General features: G+C 43.6%; 1 protein-coding gene across 2 annotated transcripts in view; it reads left to right on the top strand.

Annotated features, from left to right (window-relative positions):
- Positions 1 to 20725, top strand: part of STK4 (serine/threonine kinase 4) — a 48390-nt gene extending 27665 nt beyond the window's left edge. For both annotated transcript variants that reach the window (XM_066561335.1, XM_066561334.1), the window contains one exon: positions 17631 to 20725. In XM_066561335.1, coding sequence (XP_066417432.1) covers positions 17631 to 17789 — 159 coding nt within the window. In that variant the 3' untranslated portion in view covers positions 17790 to 20725. The remainder of the gene's footprint in view (positions 1 to 17630) is intronic.
- The last annotated feature ends 1238 nt before the right edge of the window (positions 20726 to 21963 follow it).

Below are 21963 nucleotides of genomic sequence, written 5' to 3'. Positions count from 1 at the left end.
AAACCCTGATTTGCTTGCATCTGCAAGGTCTTGGTGAGTCAGACCTGTTCCCATTCCTGCAATTAGGATGGACCCTGATATGGGTCCATCCTTCTCTCTCCTTGGCTTAATGGAGTGGATCTGCATTCACAGGTCCTCTCATTGAAGCAGAAACACATTGGAGCAGAGCTTCTGTCCTTAGGAAAAGAAAACTAATGTATACTGTCACGGTCATATTTTCTGGAAATTCCCTTTGCCAGGGTTTCTTCTCCTGGGAAGCTGAGAATCCTCAGAGAAAAATGAAAACAATAATTATCTGATTTGCTTCTCCTGTCTTTTGCTGCTTTGGAGTGTGGTTTGGAGATTGTTTATCCAACAGTGAATTGTTTTTACTTAATGACCAATCATGGTCAGGCTGTGTCAGACTCTGGAAGGAGTCACAAGTTTTCATTATCATTCTTGTTAAGCCTTCTGTAAATATCCTTTATTCTTTAGTATAGTTTTAGTATAGCATAATATACTATGATATGATATGATATGATATTATATGATATGATATGCCTTCTAAGAACATGGAGTCAGATTCTCAATTCCTCCTTCATCCAGGAGACCCAGAAAATACCACAATATACCCAGGAGGATGTCAGGCTCTGCAGAAGTGGAAGCAGTAGACGTGGCCAGTTTGTCACATTTCTGTGGAAGGTGACAGTTGCCGTGGCCTTTGGTCACAGTGCCACCACCCTCAGCCTGCTGGGGGTGAACCTGTGTTTGTTTCAGCTCTGTGTCTGTGCTGGGAGTGCCATTCTCTGGGCTGGCTCATCCCTTCAGCTCCCTCTGAGCTGTGTCTCCCCGGCTGCTGATGGGAATTCCTTTGGACAGGAAAGATTGCTGTGATTTCCCTGCATTCCCAAGCAGCCTGCATCACTTCTCAGTGCACAGTGTCATCTGCTCCTCTGCTGCTGCTGGGGAGGGCTGTCCTGCAAGCAGCAGAGCTGTGGCTTAGGAAATTTTTCCAGGGGGAAATAAAAGATGAGCAGGAGGTGTTAATTGCCTCTAATTGGGAGGAAGAAGGCAAGAGCTCATCAGCTGCCACTTCTACCAGGGCTGCACAGGCAGAGCCCCCAGGTACAAGCACAGTTCTGGTCTGCACCCTGCCTGTCAGGGAAGGAGCCGCAGTGATTGCAGGAGCTCTGGGATCACACCCAGCTCTTCCCCACCTACTGATCCCTTCCCAGCTGTTTCACCTGCTGCTTCCAAAGTCTCAGGCCACAATTTGCTGTCCATGTGTGACTTCTCTGTGGAATGAGCTCCTTAAAACAGACCAGTGTTGATATGAGAAATCTTCATATCAGAAGTGTCTGTACAGCACTTACTCTGGTCTGTTACAGACACATTTTATGAAAAATCCTTTCCTTAGGATTTTTTCTCCTGAGAAGCTGAGAGGCCTCAGGAGCAAAATGTAACCAATGGTTATCTGCTGCTGTGGAATGCAACAGGTGCATCTGGGATTGGTCTCATGTGGTTGTTTCTAATTAATGGCCAATCACAGTCCAGCTGGCTCAGACTCTGAGCCACAAGCCTTTGTTATTCATTCTTCCTTTTCTATTCTTAGCTAACCTATTGATGAAATCTTTTCTTTTATTCTTTTAGTATAGTTTTAATATAATATATATCATAAAATAATAAATCAAGCCTTCTGAAACATGGAGTCAGATCCTCGTCTCTTCCCTCAACCAAAAACCCCTGTGAACAGGGTCACACTGGCCTCTGGTTCTCTTTGCTTACCCTGAGAGCTGCCCAGGGCTCCTTGGAGCTGGAAGCTGTAGGAGTTGGATGCTGGCTCACCAAGTCAGTGGTCTGACAAGTGGTTGAAGCAAAACATCAAGGAAACTCTTAAAATTTAATTAAGTCCAATTTCCAAAAGCATATTTGCCTCTTTTGGAGATCTTAAATTGCAGAAGGTATCACAACTACAGTCTCCTTCAAATAGCTGAATAACTGCATGTCCATTTATAATTATTTGATAGGAAACTGATATTTTCTCTGTCTCTAAGCAGCTTCTGGCTAGGGCTTTTAACAGCTACTGCTTAGATTTTTCTTTTTTTACAAGTATAATGTAGATAAAAGCAAACCTTCCTCTTCCCTGAGTGAAGATATAATTATTTTTCTTGAAGTAGTAAAGAAAAATAAAATTTTCTGTTTATTGGAGACAGTGATTGATTATGGTGATCTCACCTGGGATATTCTGTTATTATTCATATCCTCATTTCTGTGATTTTACTTAGTAGTTCAAAAACTTTACATTGGAAACAGATTTTTTAAATAAATAAATAAATAAATAAGTAAACCCACTTCTGGTATCTTTACCAGCAAAAAAGGGAAGTGTGTTGGTCTAATGGTGTCTTCAGCTTGAACAAGAGGCTGTTTGTTTGCAGTGAAAATGGGAATGTGAATCTGGTTAGACAAGTTAGGTATTGGTGTGATAGCAGGAAATTGAAGTGTATAGAAAGCTGAATTCTTTCAGAGCAAGGCTGCCAGAGCACTAGGACCATGGTATCTTGTTTATATGTATTTAATTCTATATTTTATGGGTAGACAGCCACCTGCAGATCAGAGTGTGCCTGTGTGTGTCAGGTGTGGTCCAGGCAGGCAGGACCCAGCCAGGGGGGATGGCAGTGGGCTGGAGTCCAGGCCAGGGAGTCTCGGGGCTTCTGCTGCTCAGAGTGACCCCGAGATGTGTTAGAAAGTCTCTTTTCCCAGCCTGGCAGTCAGGGAAGGAGTCAGAACTCTTCAGTTCTCGTTCTCAAGGTTGTTCATTGTTTCTTATCTATAATATTCTTTCTCCTGTCCAGCCGAGGTCTGCTCAGCAGGACAGTCAGAGGCACTCTGCCTGCCCCCAGGGTGGTGTTATCTTTTCATATTAAAAACTACATGTACATTATTTACCATAACTTCCCAATACCTATCACCTATGTTAGACAGGGAGCTTCTACTCTAAACCAATCTAAAAGTGCCAACATCACAGCAGAAGATGAAGGCCAAGAAGAAGAAGGAGAAAGGCTGGACATGCCCTGATTCCTCCATCTTGCCCCCTGAACTCCCATTCTAAAACCCCAAAAAATCTATTTTTCACCCATGACAAACTAATTATTATTCTACTTAGACTTTCATGGCTTGCAGATCCTCATCTAAGGTTGGTAATTTTTTCCATGGGTCATAATCAAACCCACAGACATCTTGGGCTCTGTGCCAGGGTCTCTGAGCCCCCTGGCAGGGGTCCTGGCACTCCAGGACAGCCAGAGGGATGTCCTGAATTCTGACAAGGGAGGTGCAGTGAGGATGCCCTCTGGAGCACCCGGTGCTGCTCAGCCTGGCCCCACCCAGCCACAGTCCCAGTGGAACCCCAGGTGCAGGAACTGCAGCTGCTGCTGCTGCCCTGTGCAATACCTGCAGTGGACGTGGCCATGGCTCAGCACAGCCCAGCCCCTCTCCCAGCTCTCATGGCTGCACACTGGAACCATCTGTTTCTTTCACTGCAAGTGATTTATGGGGAGGAACTGTTGGAGGGCAGGTGATTTATTGCTTATCAATAACAGTAAACACACGCTGCTTTACAATGACCAGAGTCTCTAATTTATTGCATTCTGTCTGTGAAGGTGTCATTTGTCTTGTGAACAGCTCGTTGTCTGCCAGGATCTGGAACATCCAACGGCTTTGGTTTCTCTGAACATCCATTTGGATAGCATTTGTTAGCAATCTAATATTGATGCTTTATAGCTTTACTACCTTTTGTCCTTTTAAAAGTTCAATCGATTAAAAACTTGAGAGTATTTTCTGTGCAGTTGCCAGCTTTGAAAATGATGGCAGACTGAATAATTGGCTCTTATTTTGTTGGAATTGGTCTTTGGGTCTTTGCTAGCAGTAGGAGGAAGGCATGCTGAGGATGCAGGGTTAAGGCAGATGCTAGGAATACTTGCATTATATGGGAAAGCTGCTGGTGTGTGACTTTTTGTAATTTATCATTTTACAGTGTTTCCTGACTTTGCTGTGATCCTCTTAGGTTTATCTTCTTTTTACTTCTGCCTTTTAAGCAGCTTGGTAAAGGTGTCAGATGCAGGCCTCTGCCCTAATCTTTCTGTTTCTCCTTTCTCCCAGACAAAATACTCAAGTGAGTAATTTGAGTTGGTTACTGAGACACCAGAAAGTCTGTCTGCTTGGACAGCAGCAAAAAAAGTTGTGTTAGAGTGTGCACATTTGTAGGTCATTTAAACAGCATCACTGAAAATCAAATAATCTTGTGACTTCTATTGAATTATTATGAAACTTAGATTATATTCTTCATTTTCTAAGAGAGCAAGTTTCTCTGACCCTTGTGTGATGAATCAAGATTGATTGTTCAAAAAATTCGTCTGAATACATTAGTTTTGTGTAGAAGAATAAAAAAGTTTGGTTAAAGTAGAGCATTTTTCAGTAACATTTTTCGAAGACTAAACCAAACACTTTGAGTGAATCTTCAGGGATTTCCCTGTCCAAGTGTTTCTTCCCTTCATCTGTCATGAACTCTCCTTTTTCCCAGTGGTGACTGGAATAAAAATTACTTCTCAGACACTGACTTCTTCCAATAGTCTTACTTTGAACATAAAGTGAACTTATTTGCTGGGGCATTCATCAGTTTGAGAGATAAGGCCAGATCTGGGATGGCTGATTGATATCTCTGTCCAGGCACTGTGGAACTAGGGCAGGTTCCTGGCTGGGAAGCAAGAAAACTTGAGGTACTTGTTTCTGCTGTGCTGGATCTAAAATAAAGATTTCTTTCTGTGGGAGAGCATTAAGGCTACTATTTTTTTCCTTTTTGTGGGAGGGAGGAATAAACAAACTGGAATAAAAGGACTGTTTTTCTGACAACAGGAGGCAGTCCAGGATAGAAAATTATTAACTTTCAAACCTGAATTGTACCCCCATGGTATCTCCTGGTTATTGAGGAGGATCTTGAAGTGTATTGCTTAGATGTAGTTCCACTGTGAAGTATGATTTATAAAAAGAGACAGGTTTTCCTGATGTTTTATTCATTGGTTTTAAATGTCACCTGTCTTGATTCATAACACTGACATTCCTTGAATGGATTTCCTTTTTTTTTTCTCTTCAGCCATCTGCCAAGAATTTTTAAAGCTCTGTTAATTGTTTATTTCTCTTTTAGGCATTACCTTTCCAGCATACTTAGTATGTTATTCCCAGCAAATACTTTTAACTTGTGACATCTTTATTAAGGACAAATGGTTCATTCTTGTCACCTTGTAGTCAAACAATCTTTTTAAAAATAAACCCAGGAGCAGCTTGCTTCTCCTTTTTATTGTTTAAGTAGTCTTGAATGTTCTGTAACATTTGCATGAGGAAGACACTCTGAACCTCACTGCAAACCTCATTGGATTTGTGGCCAATGTGACTCACAGCAAGTTCTGTGTACGTAGGTTTGATAAACCTTTCCAAATTCCCTTTGTAACAACAACAAAAGAAGAATATGCCACATTTGTTTTAAAAATTTGTTAGCAATATTTAAAATTGAAAAAGGTACTTCAAAGACATGACTCTTGTCTCTGCTGGGGAAGAGAATAGATTCTTGCTCTCTCCCATTTGGTAACAGGGTCATTGCTCACCACCTGCTTTCACTTTGGTGCAAACTGACATTGACTGCAAAGCACTTACTGCCACAGCTTGCTGTCAAATTTTCATTTTTTGCTATATTTTTGTATATAGCAGGCCTTCTGTGACATGAGGCTTTTAGATGAAACCTGCAGTGAATGGGAAGTAAAATGAGTTGCTGTAGTTTGTTGCTTAGGTCATAGCCCTTAATGGAGACTGAAATAATGTAACCTGAAATTAACTTCATATCAGAGTACTCAGACTTGTAAATTCATCTTCCTGGACTATCTTGGAGGCCCCTTGCCTACTGTAGATTTAATCTGCTAAGACATTGACTGAAAGTTTTGCAGATGAGCTAAGTAACTAAAAGAATTTCATCCTGGGTCTCTGCTTATTGGGTTTGTTCCACTGCTGCTGCATGCATTTCTGCTTTGGGAGAAAGGGGAGAGGAATTGGTAGCTGAAGGTGTTATGCTGGAAAAATGCTCTCTGACCACACTGAATTCTTCAGAAAACCTGTTTGAGCCTTGTTGTGCCTTGAGATCTGTTTTCAGGGCTGGATGTGTTCTTGGCACAGCACAGCATCTCCCTTAAAGAAAGAACACTGCTGCTGAAACAAGATCTATTTGAAATGCTTCTGAAATCTTCTTCCAGCTCATCTGTCAGTGCAAATGTTTGCAAAGGGTAATGGAGCTTGAAAAGACAAGCTTGTCCAGGTTTTTCTCATCTGTACCAAAAAGGGCTCCTTTTGGAGACTCTTTGCATGGAGAGTTTATTTTAGCTGCTCTGGGTTGCCTTTGGGGGATGGAGTCTGGGCCATCTGGAAAAGTCAGGGCATGAAGCTTCCATCAGGCCTCTGTGAGCACTTTCCAGTGGGCAGGTTCTCACCTGGACCAGTGCCTGAAGTGATGAACTGTGAGGGGAGCAAAGTTCCCTCAGCTCTGACTGCTGGACCTGGTGCATTTGACCTTGTGCAGCCTCTTCTTGTGTCCCTTTAAAACCTGCAGGACCATCGAGGCATTGCTTATTGCCACACACTGCTGTGTGTGTGTGTGTGTGTGTGTGTGTGTGTGTGTGTGTGTGTGTAACCTTGGGGTTCTTGGATCAGATATTGGGGTGAAATCCTTCCCTGGGAGCCCTGGCACAGGTGCCCGGAGCAGCTGTGGCTGCCCCTGGATCCCTGGAAGTGTCCAAAGCCAGGCTGGACAGGGCTCAGAGCCACCTGGGACAGTGGAAGGCGTCCCTGCCCATGGCAAGGGGGGCACTGGATGGGCTTTAAGGTCCCTTCCCACCCAAACCATTTTATGATTGATAATCAAAGCTTTCACCTTCAGGAAGAGGGAGAAAGAACAGCTTAATACACATAGACTGATACGGTCTGAAAGGAATATTATTCAGGAATGAAGTGTTTAATTCCTTGTTTTGTGTCCTGCCATCACGCAGGATTGTTATAAATGGACACAACAAGAAAAAGTGAACAACTGGGGAAACCTTTCATAGTGAATTGTGCAGGTTAATTCAAGACAGATTTTGTGGAGATGGCTCACTTGGGGACTGTCCCAAAAAATATTCGCCTCTTAAATATATGCCCCTGGTTTTAAAGACAACTGCATGGACATTGAGCTATTTATTTTTCCAGAATGCCCTGGAAATCTCTGTATTTCAGTCTTTCCTCAGAAAGCTTTTAATTCTCCTTCCTGTCTTTTTTGCCTTCAAGTTGCAGCTGTTTCCTCCTTTCCCTGAGTGAAACGGGAGGCAGGGCAGCATTGGACCAGGGTTTTTAATGAGCCCCTCTTTTGGGTAGACAATGTGGAGTCTTCCTGAAAGCAAACCCCTTTCAGCAGCTCTCCTGGAGCTGGAACTAAAATGGGAGACTAAGACTTAAAAATGTTTGTTGAATAAAGTTTAATACTCTTAAGATAAATAGGCCCAAGTTATTTAAAGCTGTGATGGCTGCTTGCCATGGATGATGTAGTCTGAAGCCTTTGAAATTGGAACTCTGTGTTTTAAGCATTCACTTAAAAGTGAAAAGGCCTAAAAATCTGCCTTGCAGATTTGAGTGTGTGAAGTCTTCAGATATGTTAATGATGCTTCTTACTCCACATCATTAGTAAAAGCTGTATTCAAGTACTGATTTAGTGTTAATTAATTGGTTACCACTTCAGTTACATTTGTATTTCATACTGAGAAATATCGTATGAATTAATCACTCTGAGTTCAGGTATTCTTACTTCAGTTATTCTGCTTTATTCAGGATACATGATCCTGAATGAAGAAATTAATTGTTAATCCTTCAGCAAGTAGGGCCCTTAGGACAAGGGAGAGAGGGGTGAAGGGTGCCTGGAATTGGAAGGGAGCTCCTTTATAGACATATGTACCCTTCCTAGAAGAACTTTGTTAAAGTGAAGCACCTTATTGTTATGAATGCCAATAAGGATTCCAGTTTTTCTGAATTTATAAAAAATTATTTGATTTGTAAAAAAATTTTGTTTGATTTGAAGGAATCAGCATTTTCTGACAGATTGCTCTTCTTAAAAAAAAAAAAGAGAAAAAGCCCACGTTGGTCAGCTCTGTAATTTATAGCTGAGTTGTGCAGCTAGCCAGATCCTCATGGCCTAATGACATGATTTATTTTAGCATGTTCAGAGGTATTTTTGTACTCTTACTTAAGAAAATTAAATCATTATCACTTAGAGGAGGAAAAAAACCCTGCTGTTTTTATTTAATCAAACCTCTGGCAAGCAAGTGCTTTTTAAAAGCAAACGGTGCTCGTTTTTTTACTTTTTTTTTTTCCCTTGCTTGCTTGTCCAGACAGGCTGACCTTTTAGCTTAGTTTGTAATTCAGTTACTGAAAAAAGAATAGCAGTGAGATAACTTGTCTTTGTGGTTATAGGATTAGTCAGCCACTTTCTAAGTTGCTAAAGGGTTTCAAGGTTTGGACTTCCTGAAGTTCAGTACTGCAGAATACCATTGTCACGACCATTTGTCATTTCCTTTATTTACACTAAGTGTGCACAGGACTTGGGATGATTTTGGAAGTCAGTGGGGCTATTCACGCTCATAATTGACACTAAGGCTAAAAAAGGAAATTTAATCTTGGACTTTAGAAGATTGAAATGAATTGCTCTTTTTTTTTAAAAAAAAGCTTCATTTTTTTAATGATCACTCAGCACTCATATCTACAAGTAGACCTTTGGATGGGTTTTCTTCCTTAATACTTCAGGCAATGCTGAGGGTAGTAGCAGCTTGCAGAATTCTATAGCTGGGCTTCCAAAACTTCCCTGAGCCTTGTAAGGATTACAGCAGGGATTAGTGAAGTGCAGTTCTTGGCTGGGAGCAGCCCAGGGATGCCAGTGCTGTGGATCCAGGCTGTGGTGTTCCCACAATTCTGTCAGGGTAGCCTGGGGGAATGGGATGTTGGCTGTGATCCTCTGAAATTGGGAATTTCCTGATACCTTGCTGTTTTGGTTTGGAAAGACAGGTGTGTGCTAAGGAAGGCAGGAGCCTCCCCTGAAGTGGAAAATGCAAACCCCCTCCCTCTGAATTATTATAAATTTGAAATTAAGGGGCTCTCATTCCTCTTATTCCTGCTCCCTTTTTTTTTTTTTTTCCGGAATAACAGTTCTTCATTAGGGAAGAAAATAAAAAAATAAAATAAACAATGCAGTAAACCAAAACAACACTGACAGAGTCAGAACCCAACCTGACACCCTGTGGGTCAGGGTGTTGGCAGCAGTCCCATTGGAATTGTGGCTGCAGTCCCCCAGGAGTGTCAGGGCTGGTTCTGCTGGAGCAGGGATCCTGTAGAAAGGTGCAGTCTCTTCCTCTGAAGATCCAGTGGAAGAGGCAGCTGCTGCTCCTCTGGGAAATCCAGTGGAGAAGCTGCTCTGCTGTCCCAGAATCTCAGATTGTATCCAGGTAGGAATGCTTGGCTCCTCCCCTGGGTGGAGCATCTCCCCATGGGATGATGGAATTTTATCAGCCATGCAGGGAGACTCAATGGCCCATGAACAGAAGATAATTAATAATTAATGGCCCATGAACAGAAGAGATCTCCTGGAGGGAGGACTGGTTTATGGAAGAGATAAGGAAAACTGCCCAATTAACATAAGAGAACTGCCACACCTCTAACAGATGGCCAATAGAATACACATTGCCCTGCCACAGGGGACACTTGCCAACAGCAAAGCTGCTCTCTGGTTCCTAAAGGCTTTCAAGGAATAGGGGAAAATGTCCAAAGTGTGGGGAGGGTAGGAAGGCAGAGGTGCCTCTGAGCTGGTGAGGAGCAGTTGTGTGTCTGTTCCAGAGCAGCCACAGGAAGGGGCTGCTCAAGGTGGGATTGGGAAAGGTCCTTGCTGAACCAGTAGGATCAAACATTATGGGTGTAAATGTAGCCTGAAATAAGGTATAGTGCAGTAGCAAACAGTGGCCCCAGCAGGCCCTGGTGAGACCCCAGCAGTGGAGCAGTGCTGGAGCAGAGGGGCAGCTGCCCCTGGAGCTGGGATCCTGTGCCTGCTTGGGAGAAGCCTTGCTCAGGCTGCCAGGCTGGGGAGAGAGGTCTGTCATTCCTGCAGAGGCAGTTCCAGTTCAGACACGATCTTCCCAGTGTGTCTGGCAAGGAGAAGGATGGCACACATGGCCCTGCAGGAATTCTGCAGGGGTAGTACAGATACCATGGTCTGGTGTCACGAGCCTTTATTTTAATTAAGTAAGCAGAGCTACATGGAAAATGACCTGGGATCCTTACTGGTATCATAACAATAAGGTGCTTCACTTTCAGTAGCTCCACATCTGTGCCAGTGAGGTAGAGCCATCCCAAACACTTCTCTTGAGAGCCCCTGGGTCCCCTCTGATATAACTCTCTGTTGAGATGCACTTCTCCAGTTCAGCTGGGGATCAAAAGCTGAGTGTGTGGTAGTGTCCATCTTTTCTTTCAGAAAAGTGATGCTGTGATTGCACTTAAATATTTAACTGGCTGAAGCTGACTTGACCTGTGGGTCACCTGATGATCTCACTGACAGGGGTGTTTCTTTGTGGAAAGCCACCTGCTGCTCAGGTGAGGGGGCCTCAGAAGAGTCTCCAGATGTGTACTGATCACAGCTCCTGCTGTGATCTCTCCATCTTTGTGCAGTTGTAGCTGCAGTGCTCTTTTGGCTGGTGCTGGATGCTGCAGCCCTTGATGTGCTTTGCCAGTATATTGCCTAAATAATTAAGGTGCTTTAAAAGCAGAAGCTTGTGCTGCTGAGACTTATTTTTCAAATCTTTTGAAAGATTAATATCTGTATTTTTAATCTTGCATGAAATCCCACAATGAGTGCATTTCATCCACTGCTTTCATAACAGTGAGAAACTTCACTGACATGCTGATGCTAAAAGGAAGGAAAAGCAGGATAATTAGTGCTTGTGTAGGCACAAGGGCTCGTTCTGATTTACTGCAGCCCCTCTGTAGCATGGCTGCTTGACAGATCTGTGAAGTTGTAGGGACCTGATGGATGAGGAGAAATGGTCAGAAAGTGCCAGTAGGTCCTTGTGTCCTTTGCATTTGACAACTTAAAGTGAATAAATAGTTAATGCCTGCTCATACATTACATCAAAGCTTTCTCGTGCTGGAAACGTAAACGAGAACGAGAACGAGGCACTTAATTTTTAGAGCAGTGATTGAAAGTATGCCAAGTGATATTGAGGCAGCATTTCAGGAAAAATGCTATGGGAAAAAAATGGTATGCTATTCCAACACCAATTTATATCACCATCTTCAAGATCTAAAGTCTGGAGCACTGCTGAGCCTGAGAAATTACCTTACTACAATTTAATTTTGGCTGGAGAAATTGAGGACTTTTTTTTTTCTGGTTTAAAAAAAGTGCATAGTACTTTTGAGTAATCTGTGTCCTCAGAGTATATTTGATGTGAGCATTTAATGGATACCTTGTTTAACCAGTCTTTCAAGTTACAGGAAGCTAATTCCAGGATAATCTCAGCTCTTACACTTGTCAGAGCTCCCACTGATGAATCCCTGGGTTCTGCCACCCCTCCCTGGCTTGTCTCTCTGTAGCACCACTGCAGTCCTGCAGCTGCAGGCTGAGCTCTGCCCCAAGGTGGCTGCTGCAAACAGTGGCTGGGATGGGAGAGCTCCTCCCAAAAATAAAACTCTTCTTGAGGAGGTGACAGCACACGAGTTCAGGAGTTGAGGTGGATTCACACCAAGCTGACCTGCAGGGTTCTGGAGAAGGAAGTGTCAGTGCCCTTGGTTTTATCAGTGGGGAAGCATCTTGGTAGCCTTGGTGATAGCCAAGGTCAAGTGAAGCAAGAGTTTAATTATTCTCTTCTGTGAAGAGCCTCCCTTCCTAAAGGACACCTGAACATTTAATTGAACTTGTAGGAATTGTTTTATACTTGTCTCACATGTAGCCACTTCTGCTGTGTGATCATCAGCAGCCTCCCCTGAGGGGTTTCCACACCATTGCAGTCCCAGTTGGTTCTGGTTTTGTTTTTCCAAAGCAGACTGTTGCTTCTGTATTACTGTGGAAATGCTTTGCATTCTCTCTAACAGCAAATTCTTGTTTGGCATTTAATGTTTACCATAGCTTGGGTAACTTGATTTGGGTAAAACCCCTCCTCAAGCCACACTTAGAGTTTGCCTGTCTAAATACACACAAAAATTGATGGGTTGTGCTCCCTGCTGATGGCATTGATGAGTTTTGTGGGGGGCTTTGATCACTGGGTATGCAGTCAAGAGCTGTTAGATTGCAGCATAAAACTAGGCTTAAAAGGAAACTATAACAATAAAAGCTGTGCTAAATAGACAATTAATTTGTTTTTCCTTGGCTCCCATCTAGCTTGTATCTTTTCTACTAAGAATTTATTTCCCTGTGTAGCGTGGGAAGCTGCAATTTTATTATTTCTGTATTTTAGTCTTCAAACTCCCACTGCCCCTTATGAAGTGATAATTGCCAAAGCCAGTTTTTCTAAAGGCTATATAAAACTTAAAAGTTTGACATCAAGTTATGTTGAGCAGTAAATGCCACCTGGAATCTCTGGGTGAAAGGCAGGCAGAGCAATTGCTACAGCTGGGTGTTTTCTTTCTAAAAAGCCACAGGCTCTTGGTGACAGTGGGAGGAAATTTGGAAAACACCCTGGGCATGTGGAAGACAAGTGTTCAAACTCACAGGAATGATGGTAGAGGAATATGTCTAGAGGGCTAAGGAAAAACAACTTCCTAATTTTATTTGTAGGATTGGTTGTAGTACCAAGACTTAGAAATATTCTCTTTCTGAAGAACTGTTCAAATGCTTTCAGCAGGAGGAAAGTAACTTCATCTTACCAGTGTTGTACTTACTCCAATTTTAGCTCCAGAAGCCAGGGTCCATCTGCACATTTGAAAAGTGATGGTAGAAAAGCTGCATCCACCCAGGGGATGGAGGGTTCCTGTTTGGCACAAGCCTCAGGATTTCAAAGATAGTATTTAAAAGCAAAGCCCAGATAGCTTGAAACCTTGCAGACATGCAAAGAAAAGGCTTTGTGCTAAATGCAGGGGTCAAATTCAGTGTCAGTGAGTAAAAAGAAAATTTCAGGAGGAACATGTTTTCCACTTGTCCCAAGATAATATTTTTTTGATTCCTGTGCAGGCAGTGAACTAGAGCTTGGCCAAAACTCTTTGTTGGGAGAGAAATGTGTGAAAGCTGCTGGGAAACAGCTCATTTCTGCTTGATGCTTGTAATTCATGCAGCAAGGAGGTTTGGCTGGCAGTGGCTTTGCCAGAGGAGCAGATCAGAATGATGGCTGAAGCGGCTCAGGGGTCACTGGGCAGCTGTATTTATGTCAGTAGTGCAGGCTGGTCCAGGCAGTGGTGACCTTGTGCTGCTCAGGGGCTCTCGAGGGACCAGAGGATGTGCCAAGCCCCAGACTGGGCAAGCTGCAGACCTTGCTGCAGGCAAACCAGCACGGCTGCTCCTTGCTGTGAGGGCTCTGGGTACTAAAAGGACTGGGATAAATTATTTCCACCAGCTTCTAATTCAAAAAGTTTTCACCATTTTTGGGGGTTTTGTTTGGTTTTCGTGGGGACGGGGCAGAGGATGAGTTAATTCTCTAGGCTTTGTGTTTTACAACAGATTTTTTTTGTTGTTGTTTTATGTGAAACAGAAATCTGGCATGGTGGCAGGGTTTTGGGCTGTGTCCTGCTTGGGACAGAACAGTAGAGGTATAAAGTTCAGACCATGGTGCCCTTGAATGCCAAACCCGTGGCTGTGTCTGCAGAGAGCTTAGATTATTCTCCTTTTGCTCCTTTACATTCAGTAGAATATCATGTTGCTGTGACACTTTACCTGACTGTAAGAAATGAAGTGGGGTTTTCCCCCCTGTTTTTAAAATGCTGATTTGAAAGAACTGCAACTCAGAAGCAGTTTGCTGAGTTGAACATTATTCAGTGGGGTAGTTGTCTGCAAATCTGTCAGAAATGCTGACAAAGGAATGTCATGAATAGCTTACAAACCTTCTCCTTGAGGAAGAAATTGTATTTCAAATTATCTGTTCCTGATTTGTCCATCACTACTGCATAGGCATGGAAAGGCTGCAGGTTATGTCCTTCTAAAGGATATAATTATGTATGTCCTTCTGAATTATACAGTAGAAATCATCAGCATGTTAAAACAAGATGTTGCTGTCAGTGGTATCTGAAGAAAACAAACAGCATCCAACAGCTGTGGGTGAGAGGCTTTCAGATGAGCACTTCCACCTCTGGCATATGTCTTCATTTGGGCATTTTTACAGAGTTAAGATCATTCTCAAAATCTCAAGTAAAAATTCAGCTTTTGATCAAACAGTTAAAAATTAGCTTTCTCAACATACAGGCTTGCTGGAAGAGTTTCATGTGCTGCCTCCTCACAATTTTGATAGATTTGTTTGGCCAACCTTAGAACAAGTATTTTTTATCCAGCTTTACATTTGAAATGAGATTCCTTCCTTTAGAAGTTTGTCTTAGGTATTTGATCAGAATGGACAAAAATAGAGACAGTTAGACTTCTTAGAGCAGAGGAAATGCTGAGAAGTAAGGAGAGGAATGGGACTGAGCCCATGGCTAAAACCAGCTCTAATTGCAGCTGCTCAGTGCTGAGACTTTACCCTGAGTAACTGTCTGTCATGAGATGCTGTCCTTGTCCTTCTTGCCTTATTTTGCTCCTGGCATTTCTCTAAGAGAATAATGTCATTGTCCCAGGAGTGCAGAAACAGATACACTGGAGTCTAAAACTTCATTTCTGTGGCATTGCCTTACAGCGCAATGCCAGGCAGCAAAGTGAAATGGAGGCCAGCTCATTTTGAACAGTTTGCTGGGCTTTTGTTTCCTTCTGAAGATGTGTGTGTGGGTGGAAGGACAGGCTGAGTGATTGCCCAGGCCGGGTCCCCAGGCTCTTGCTGCTGCAGCAGGAGCAGAGGGCCGGGTGTCCCCTGCTCTGGGTGGCTCTCGTGGCTCTCACTGGGCACCTGCCAGTCTCCCATCAGCTCATCTGGGCTGAGCAGTCACCTCCTGGGCCTTGCACCAGCGCTGCCCTTTGGCTTCTCCCCCCCTTGCAGGAGCAGTGTGGCATTCACAGACCGTGTGCCATCGTTCCAGGTGAAAACTGTGAGTTGTTCATGCTCACTGTTTCCTGTGCTCCCAGGCTCCTGGGCACATGGACTTGCCTCCCTTCCTTCCCCCAGCCTCCCTGCCGTGTTTAACCCATGACCAGCTCTGTAAGCTCTGCTGTGCTCTGCATCATGCAGGTAACCCACTTCCAGTTGGCTCATACTCACATAAATCTGGGGCTTTGCCCACTCCAGACTTAGCTGTGCTCCAGCATCTTCCACACTGTTCAGCCATCTGTCCTGGCAAGCACAGTCCCTGGGATTGTCAAAGCTGTTGTGTCCCTTGGCAAGCAGCTCCTACACTTTGCAGGAAGGCTTGGTGTGTCAGTGGAGGATGTCCCTGATGCTCCATCCTGTTCAAGGACAGCTGTAGGGCACTGTTTTCTTACTCCACGTGTCCTGGAGAGCCCATTGCTGTACATCTGCTCTGCCAGCTCAGGCACTTTGTTTCTGGCTCTGAGCAGCACCCAGGCACTTCAGGAGGATGGCAGAGAAGGCTCAAAGGGCACTTCTGGAAGATTGCAGCCCTAGGGCAATTTCTCACATCATTGTGAGAAATTGCCCTAACAGTTGGCTTAGACCTTGAGCAAGGTGGTTTAGATTTGTTCCAAAACTCTCTTTAAGCAGTCCAGCACTGGGAGAGGTGTAGCTGCTTAGTATATGTATTCAGTACTTGTATTAATATTTTCTTCTGGTTTGCATTTTTATTTGACTTTTCAATTCCCTGGACTATGAGGAAGTGGAATGTTGAATAATTACCTGCTCCTTAATAAATTAGTGTGAAAAGGCAACTGGTGCCATGCATCAACTTAAACTGCTGCCTGTTAAAGTTGCATTAATGTGTATAAATAATATATATCTTTGTGGAGGAAGTGCTTTGTCTTTCTAATGAACAGTTGCCTGATTGGAAAGGCTGAAATACTGTATACCCTGGGCAGAAAGGTTGTTTCATGTGTGCCTGGATTATTAAAATGGATTTGTGATCTTGAAGCAGCAGAATATGAAGTTATTTAGCAGAATATGCAAAAGAACTTCAAAAGACATTGTGAGAAATTAGATAGCAGGTGACTTTGTGATTTAGGGACTGGTATCTTTTCCACTCAGGAAAACGCATCAGGAGTTCCATATCTTAGTTTTAAGGAATGATGCAAACTGCCATTAAACATTCATTTGTTGCCTTATTGTAGGCAGCAAACATTTCACTTCATATTTTGGTTCAGAAATGGCTTGAAGAAAAATCATGACAGCTGATTAATTAACAGCTAAACTAGGACAGCCCCACTTGCAGGAAAATAAAGATAAGTCACTTAATTATGACATTTGTTGAAAACAACAAAAAAAATTTGACAGTTTTTTGTGCACAAGAAAGAACCCACATTATTTTGCATATTCTTAGCATCCACAGCAGGTGTTTAGTGATAGCAGGTGCTGCACAGTCATTTCTGTCCTGCTGGAGTGCCTGTAAAACAGTCTCTCCTGTGATCACTTGGTCTTGGATGGGGAAAGGACTGGTGCTTAGGTAAACATTTGAAGCACTTCCAGTGTCCATATTTTTAACATTATACTAAAATCCTGTCTGTTGCACCAGTTATAATATTATAACATTACATAAAGGCTGTAGCTGTGGACAATCTACACTGTCCCAGGCCACACTTGGCATCTGTAATCACAGAGCAAAACTTTTACTTGGCAAATTGCCACAAAGCAAAAGACAGCCAGTAAACAAAAAGGTCAGGCAGAGAGAGAGAATTCAGGGAGAGGGAGCTCGTCCAGATGAGCCTGACTTCTTCACGTGTACAGGAAAATACAAATTGTACTTGCATATTTTATCAGTACAAGGCTGACCCAAAGTGACCTGGTGTGTGTTTGTGCTCTGGGATTTCTGGTGTAGCAGAGTCTGAATTCCTCACCATGACTGAAATTCAGCCTCATTGTACATAATTGCCTTTTTTTTTCACATGCAGCTTTTGTCAATGATATTATTTTCTTCCTGTTCCCTATGTCTTAGTCTTTTAGCATAAGGAGGTTTCATTGCAAAGAAAGGGGAGGAGAAGAGAACTTTGCTTTCTTTCCATCTCAGTGCAGCATTTTTGTCCTAAGCCTGCAAAACAAAGCATTAAAAAAGCAACTCCATGGGGGAAACATTTCACTGGTTGGTTGTGTGCTCACACTGCCAGCAACCAGAGCATGTAATGTACCTGTGAAATGAGCAGCAGCAGTATCCTGGGGCTCCCACCACTCTCACTGAGGGCAGCAGCCTGGAGCAGAGCTCTGGGTGTCTTTCCCTGCTGGAAGATGCTCTGTGGCCGTCCAAGGAGCAGCAGGATCCCTGCAGGTGTGCAGGTGATGGTTGTACTGATTTATGTCTCTGTTCCTCTTGTGTCTCCCTGCTAGCTGAAGACTTGGAGCGTGGATGAGCTGCAGAAGAGGCTCTCTGCCCTGGACCCCATGATGGAGCAGGAGATCGAGGAGATTCGCCAGAAGTACCAATCCAAACGCCAGCCCATCCTCGACGCCATCGAAGCCAAGAAGCGGCGGCAGCAGAACTTCTGAGCCACGGGGGGAGCCTTCCCCCAGCCTCAAACAATCAGCCCCTTGCTTTTATGACTACTGAACAGATTGATTTCTATTGAAATATGCTAGCAAAATAGAGGGCAATACTTCTGCTCGTTTATTTTTCCATAGCACCTTTTGTGAACTCAGGAATGCCGTCACGTGGAAAATCCTGATTTTATGTTTTAATGTTAGACACGTATTTAAAACGTAATTCCAAAAGAGTTCTGTTACTGTTTTTAGGAGGGTTGTTTTTAAACCAGAGGAACCAGATAGAAATTGGCTAATGAAAGTTGGCTCACTCTCTTTTCAACTGAACTTTCAGGAGTCTATTTTGGTTTAAGTTAATACAGATGGTTGTCTGTAACAGCTGATTCTTTTGTGGGTTTTTTGTTTTTGTTTTCCTTTGTGAATGCACAGACTCGATTTCAAGCTGTTAACTGTTTCTACTGTTAAGGTACTGATAAGTTTTAGGTCACTGAAGAGAGCAGGTGAGAACATGTACAAACTGTTCCAGCCTTTTGAAAGAAACTTAAATCTCAGTTTTTAAAAAGCCTGTAATAAGCCCCATGCCTTACACTGTGTGCTTTAAGCAAGTGTGATTTCTTCAAGACCTCAGTTTTGTCCTCGTTTTGTGTACTTCATGAATTTACACGAGTAGATAAAGCATGTTGTGCCTCCATAAGAAATTACATTCTGTAATTTAAAATCCACACCCACTTAAAACCAAAAGCCAGTCAGTGATCTGATACCCCTTTGTCTGTCTGTTTGGAAATGTCCTTCAGGGAGACCCTGCTGAGAATGGAGTGCTGGGAAAAAGAAACAGCGTTTGAATGGGTGGAAGTTGTGTGAACCTCTCTCAGGAATTAGGTACTTCAGCTGTGTCTAAGAGGACTTAAAAATCTCCACAGCTTGTGAAATGTTTTATAGGCTTCATTTCAAATTTAGACCTTTGGATGCTTGAATAAAAACTTGATTTCACAATCCTTCACATTTCTGCAAGGTTTAGCACATCAGGATAGTCAAACTGAAAGTAAGGACTGTTAAATTAACAAAGATGTGCATTTATGGTGGTGGAGCAAAGGCGGAGTCGATCTGGATGAGAAGACAATTACCAGTGTCCTGCTGGAAGAGGTTCAGTCTCTTCCAGCTCCTCTGGATGCTCTTGTGTTGTTGTTTTTTTTTTTTAATTTCCCTGCCATCCTGCCCAGCATAGCTCAATCAGCCACAATGCCCCAGGCACGTACAATCGCTGTGGGGATGGTGCAATCAGCTCACATCAGAGTGGAGAGTAAAACAAGGCCTGTTTGAGGGCAGAGACTGAGCCATGCCTCTGCCCCCTGGGCTCTGACAGCACAGCTGTGCAGTTCTAGGTGTGCCTAGCATATGATGGAATGTTTGGGCAAAGCAAGTGTTTCTACCAATGTTATTTTTGTTTTGTTCTGATAGAGGGAATGGTTTCCACATCCTGCTTCTGAACTTGGCCTTGGTACATCACCCAGATGATTAAACAGCAGTGTCTCCTGAATCAAATGCTGCTACAGAGGTGATGTGTTTGTTTCATGTTTCTGTAGGGTCTTGTTTCCCCACTGGAGCAGGCTCTTGGCTGCTGCTCACAGTTCTGCTCCACAGCTGTGAAAGGAACCAAGCCATCCTTACCCTCATTGCATGGCTTTGTCTCAGTTTGCTAATGCAGTGGGATCACAGCTGTCCCTAAGGAAAAGGGAGGCAGTAAGCAGTGTATGTAGGATGCTGCAGGAGGAGCACATCCTGGGATAGCCAGCAATTTGACAGCTCCAGGTACTGGGGAACATCAGGGCTCCTGCCATTGCTCATCTGGAATCTGTGCAATGGGCTTTGCCCTAACCATGTGTTCATGATGAGCAATTTTCATGAGCATCCTTTGCATCAGAGAAACTCCTCCAACTCAGCAGGGAGTTCTCTGGTCAGTGTTAGATCCTGTATAAGTCATTTGGGTGGATCTGGCCCAGTACCTCTGGTGTGACAAACACAGAGGTCTGTGACATGGTAAATTGTGCACTGCCCGTGTGGCGTGGGTCAAGCCTGTTCTGCTGGAAGGATTTTTCCTCTGCACTGTATAGATAACTCTCTAGAGATCAGAGGGCATTAGAAACCCCAACTTTAAGGTGAAACACCACGAGATGGTGTCTATTTACAGAATATGCAACCTGTGACTGCTGTAACTGAATGTAAGCACTCTTGAAATACTCTGCTTTGCTGACGTGATTGTCTTAAAATATAGCAAACGAACCAAAATAACTAAAACTGGTCCAATGGCTTAACTGTCTTTGAACCTTTCTAAAATGCTTGCAGTGGGTGAGACTTAATGATGTTTCTTGCATTTGGAGCTGTAGTGCAGAGGAATTATTTTCTCCTTCACTGATTTTCCATTTGTTGGAGAAAATGTTTCCCCTTTTGGTCCCTTTGTAGAATGTCTGGGATCACAGTACCTGTTCATTCCTCAGAGTCCTCCAAGCTATGACCAAGGCTGGTACCATAAGGGAAGGATGTTTTGACAAAGTTTTAAGCAAAAAACTTGCATAATTGAGAATTCATGTGCTCCTTGGGCCCATCTGCATTTGGAAAGGGTTCTGGACAAACCATTCTCTTTGCTTCTAAAACCCAGAGATACTGATGGTGTCAGTCATGTGAGACTTACAAATGTGAAGTTTGTAGCTTTAACTTTTTTTGTAACAAAGAAATTAGCAACACTGGCATAAACTGCTGACTTGAAATGCTGTTTTGTAAGATCTGGCTGTTTGTATATAATAGTGTTGGGTCTTTAGTTTGTATATGTATGGAACAGTAACTTTTGTTGCATTCCTCTCAGTTTGATACAGGAGATTTTGTTTCATCTTTCTCAAATATCTTGCCTTATTTGTTCAAAGGGGCAAATAAACTGTCCCTACCTGAAAGCATCAGTGTTGTGTCTCATATTTATGCACTGCAGTGTTTGGGGGTGTTGCTGTTTACCAGGACAAGTTTTAAGATGATGCACCTCTACTCAGCCAATGTTACACAACGTTCTGGAGGAGAGCACAAGCTTTCAGGAGCACGGGCAGTGAACATGTTTTAGAACTTTACTAACTCTGCAGCTCGGGGTGAGATTGCTTGAGCGGAGGGGCAGTTCCACGTGCTGGGTTCAGGAGGTGATGCTCAGGCAGTTCCAACAGGGAGGAGCACAGGCAGCCCTGCCTGGAGCTCCAGCCATGCAGGAGGGATGATTTCCCCATGGGGTGCTTTGGCAGATGGGGATGCTGAGCTCTGCTGTAGGTCCTTGCTGTCTGCAGCAGCTTCCCTGAGCCTGCAGGCACATTTGGGGCTAGGTACATACCAATCTATCCACCTTCCTACACAACAGGTGAGGCTGGAGGCTCGCTCCTAATTCTGGCTCACTTGCTGCACTTTGAGCTTTCTAGCTCAGGGAAAGATGAAGCTGACAGTGAGTGGGTGCTGCCTTCCAATGGTGAACTGTTGGCTTCGATGTGGTTTCCCTGAGCAGTTACTAAATCTGTCCTGGAGGGATGACTAACTGGAGCAGAGACAGAATTCATTCAGGAGTCAGCTTTGGTTAGCAATTCCGGAAGAAACAAAATAGATCTGAGCTTTTAAGTGTTGGGAAGGAGCTTGGAAATCAAAGGGAGGGAGGCTGCGGGCTTTTCTAGTAACTGGGGAAGCCTGGAGCTCTCACATCTTCTCAGCAGCATTACCAGGGTATTGTGGAGCCCCAGAGCAAAGGGAGGGAGGGTTGTGCAGCCGTAGCAGGGGAGGGTTTGTGTGCACCCCCTCTGTTCTGGCAGCACTGCACCTGCTGCACAAACTTCTGCATGTGGCTAACAAACCCAGCAACAGCAGCTACCCATGAGCTGGGGCTGGTGGTTAGCCTTGGTTTCCTCCCCCATAGAGGAAAAAGTCAGCTCTTCACTAAGCCCATAGCACCAGCAGTTTTTAATAATTATAAGCATTAAGCTACACGAGCTGCTGTGCCAGTGTCCTTTTTGCCCAAGTACTCATTTCCTACACCTTTATTTTGTACCGTTTCCTGCTGTCCAGAGGCCAAAAGAGTCTGAGCTTGGATAAATGCTGAGTGTTGGCTGACAGCCCTGCCTCGAGAGTTGACAATTTTTCATTTCACTAATCATTTTGGCAAAAT

Source organism: Molothrus aeneus, chromosome 17 (genome assembly GCF_037042795.1).
Source record: "Molothrus aeneus isolate 106 chromosome 17, BPBGC_Maene_1.0, whole genome shotgun sequence".
Taxonomy (NCBI): Eukaryota; Metazoa; Chordata; class Aves; order Passeriformes; family Icteridae; genus Molothrus; species Molothrus aeneus.
Note: the sequence above shows the minus strand (reverse complement) of the source record. Positions and strands in the feature narration are given on the sequence as shown.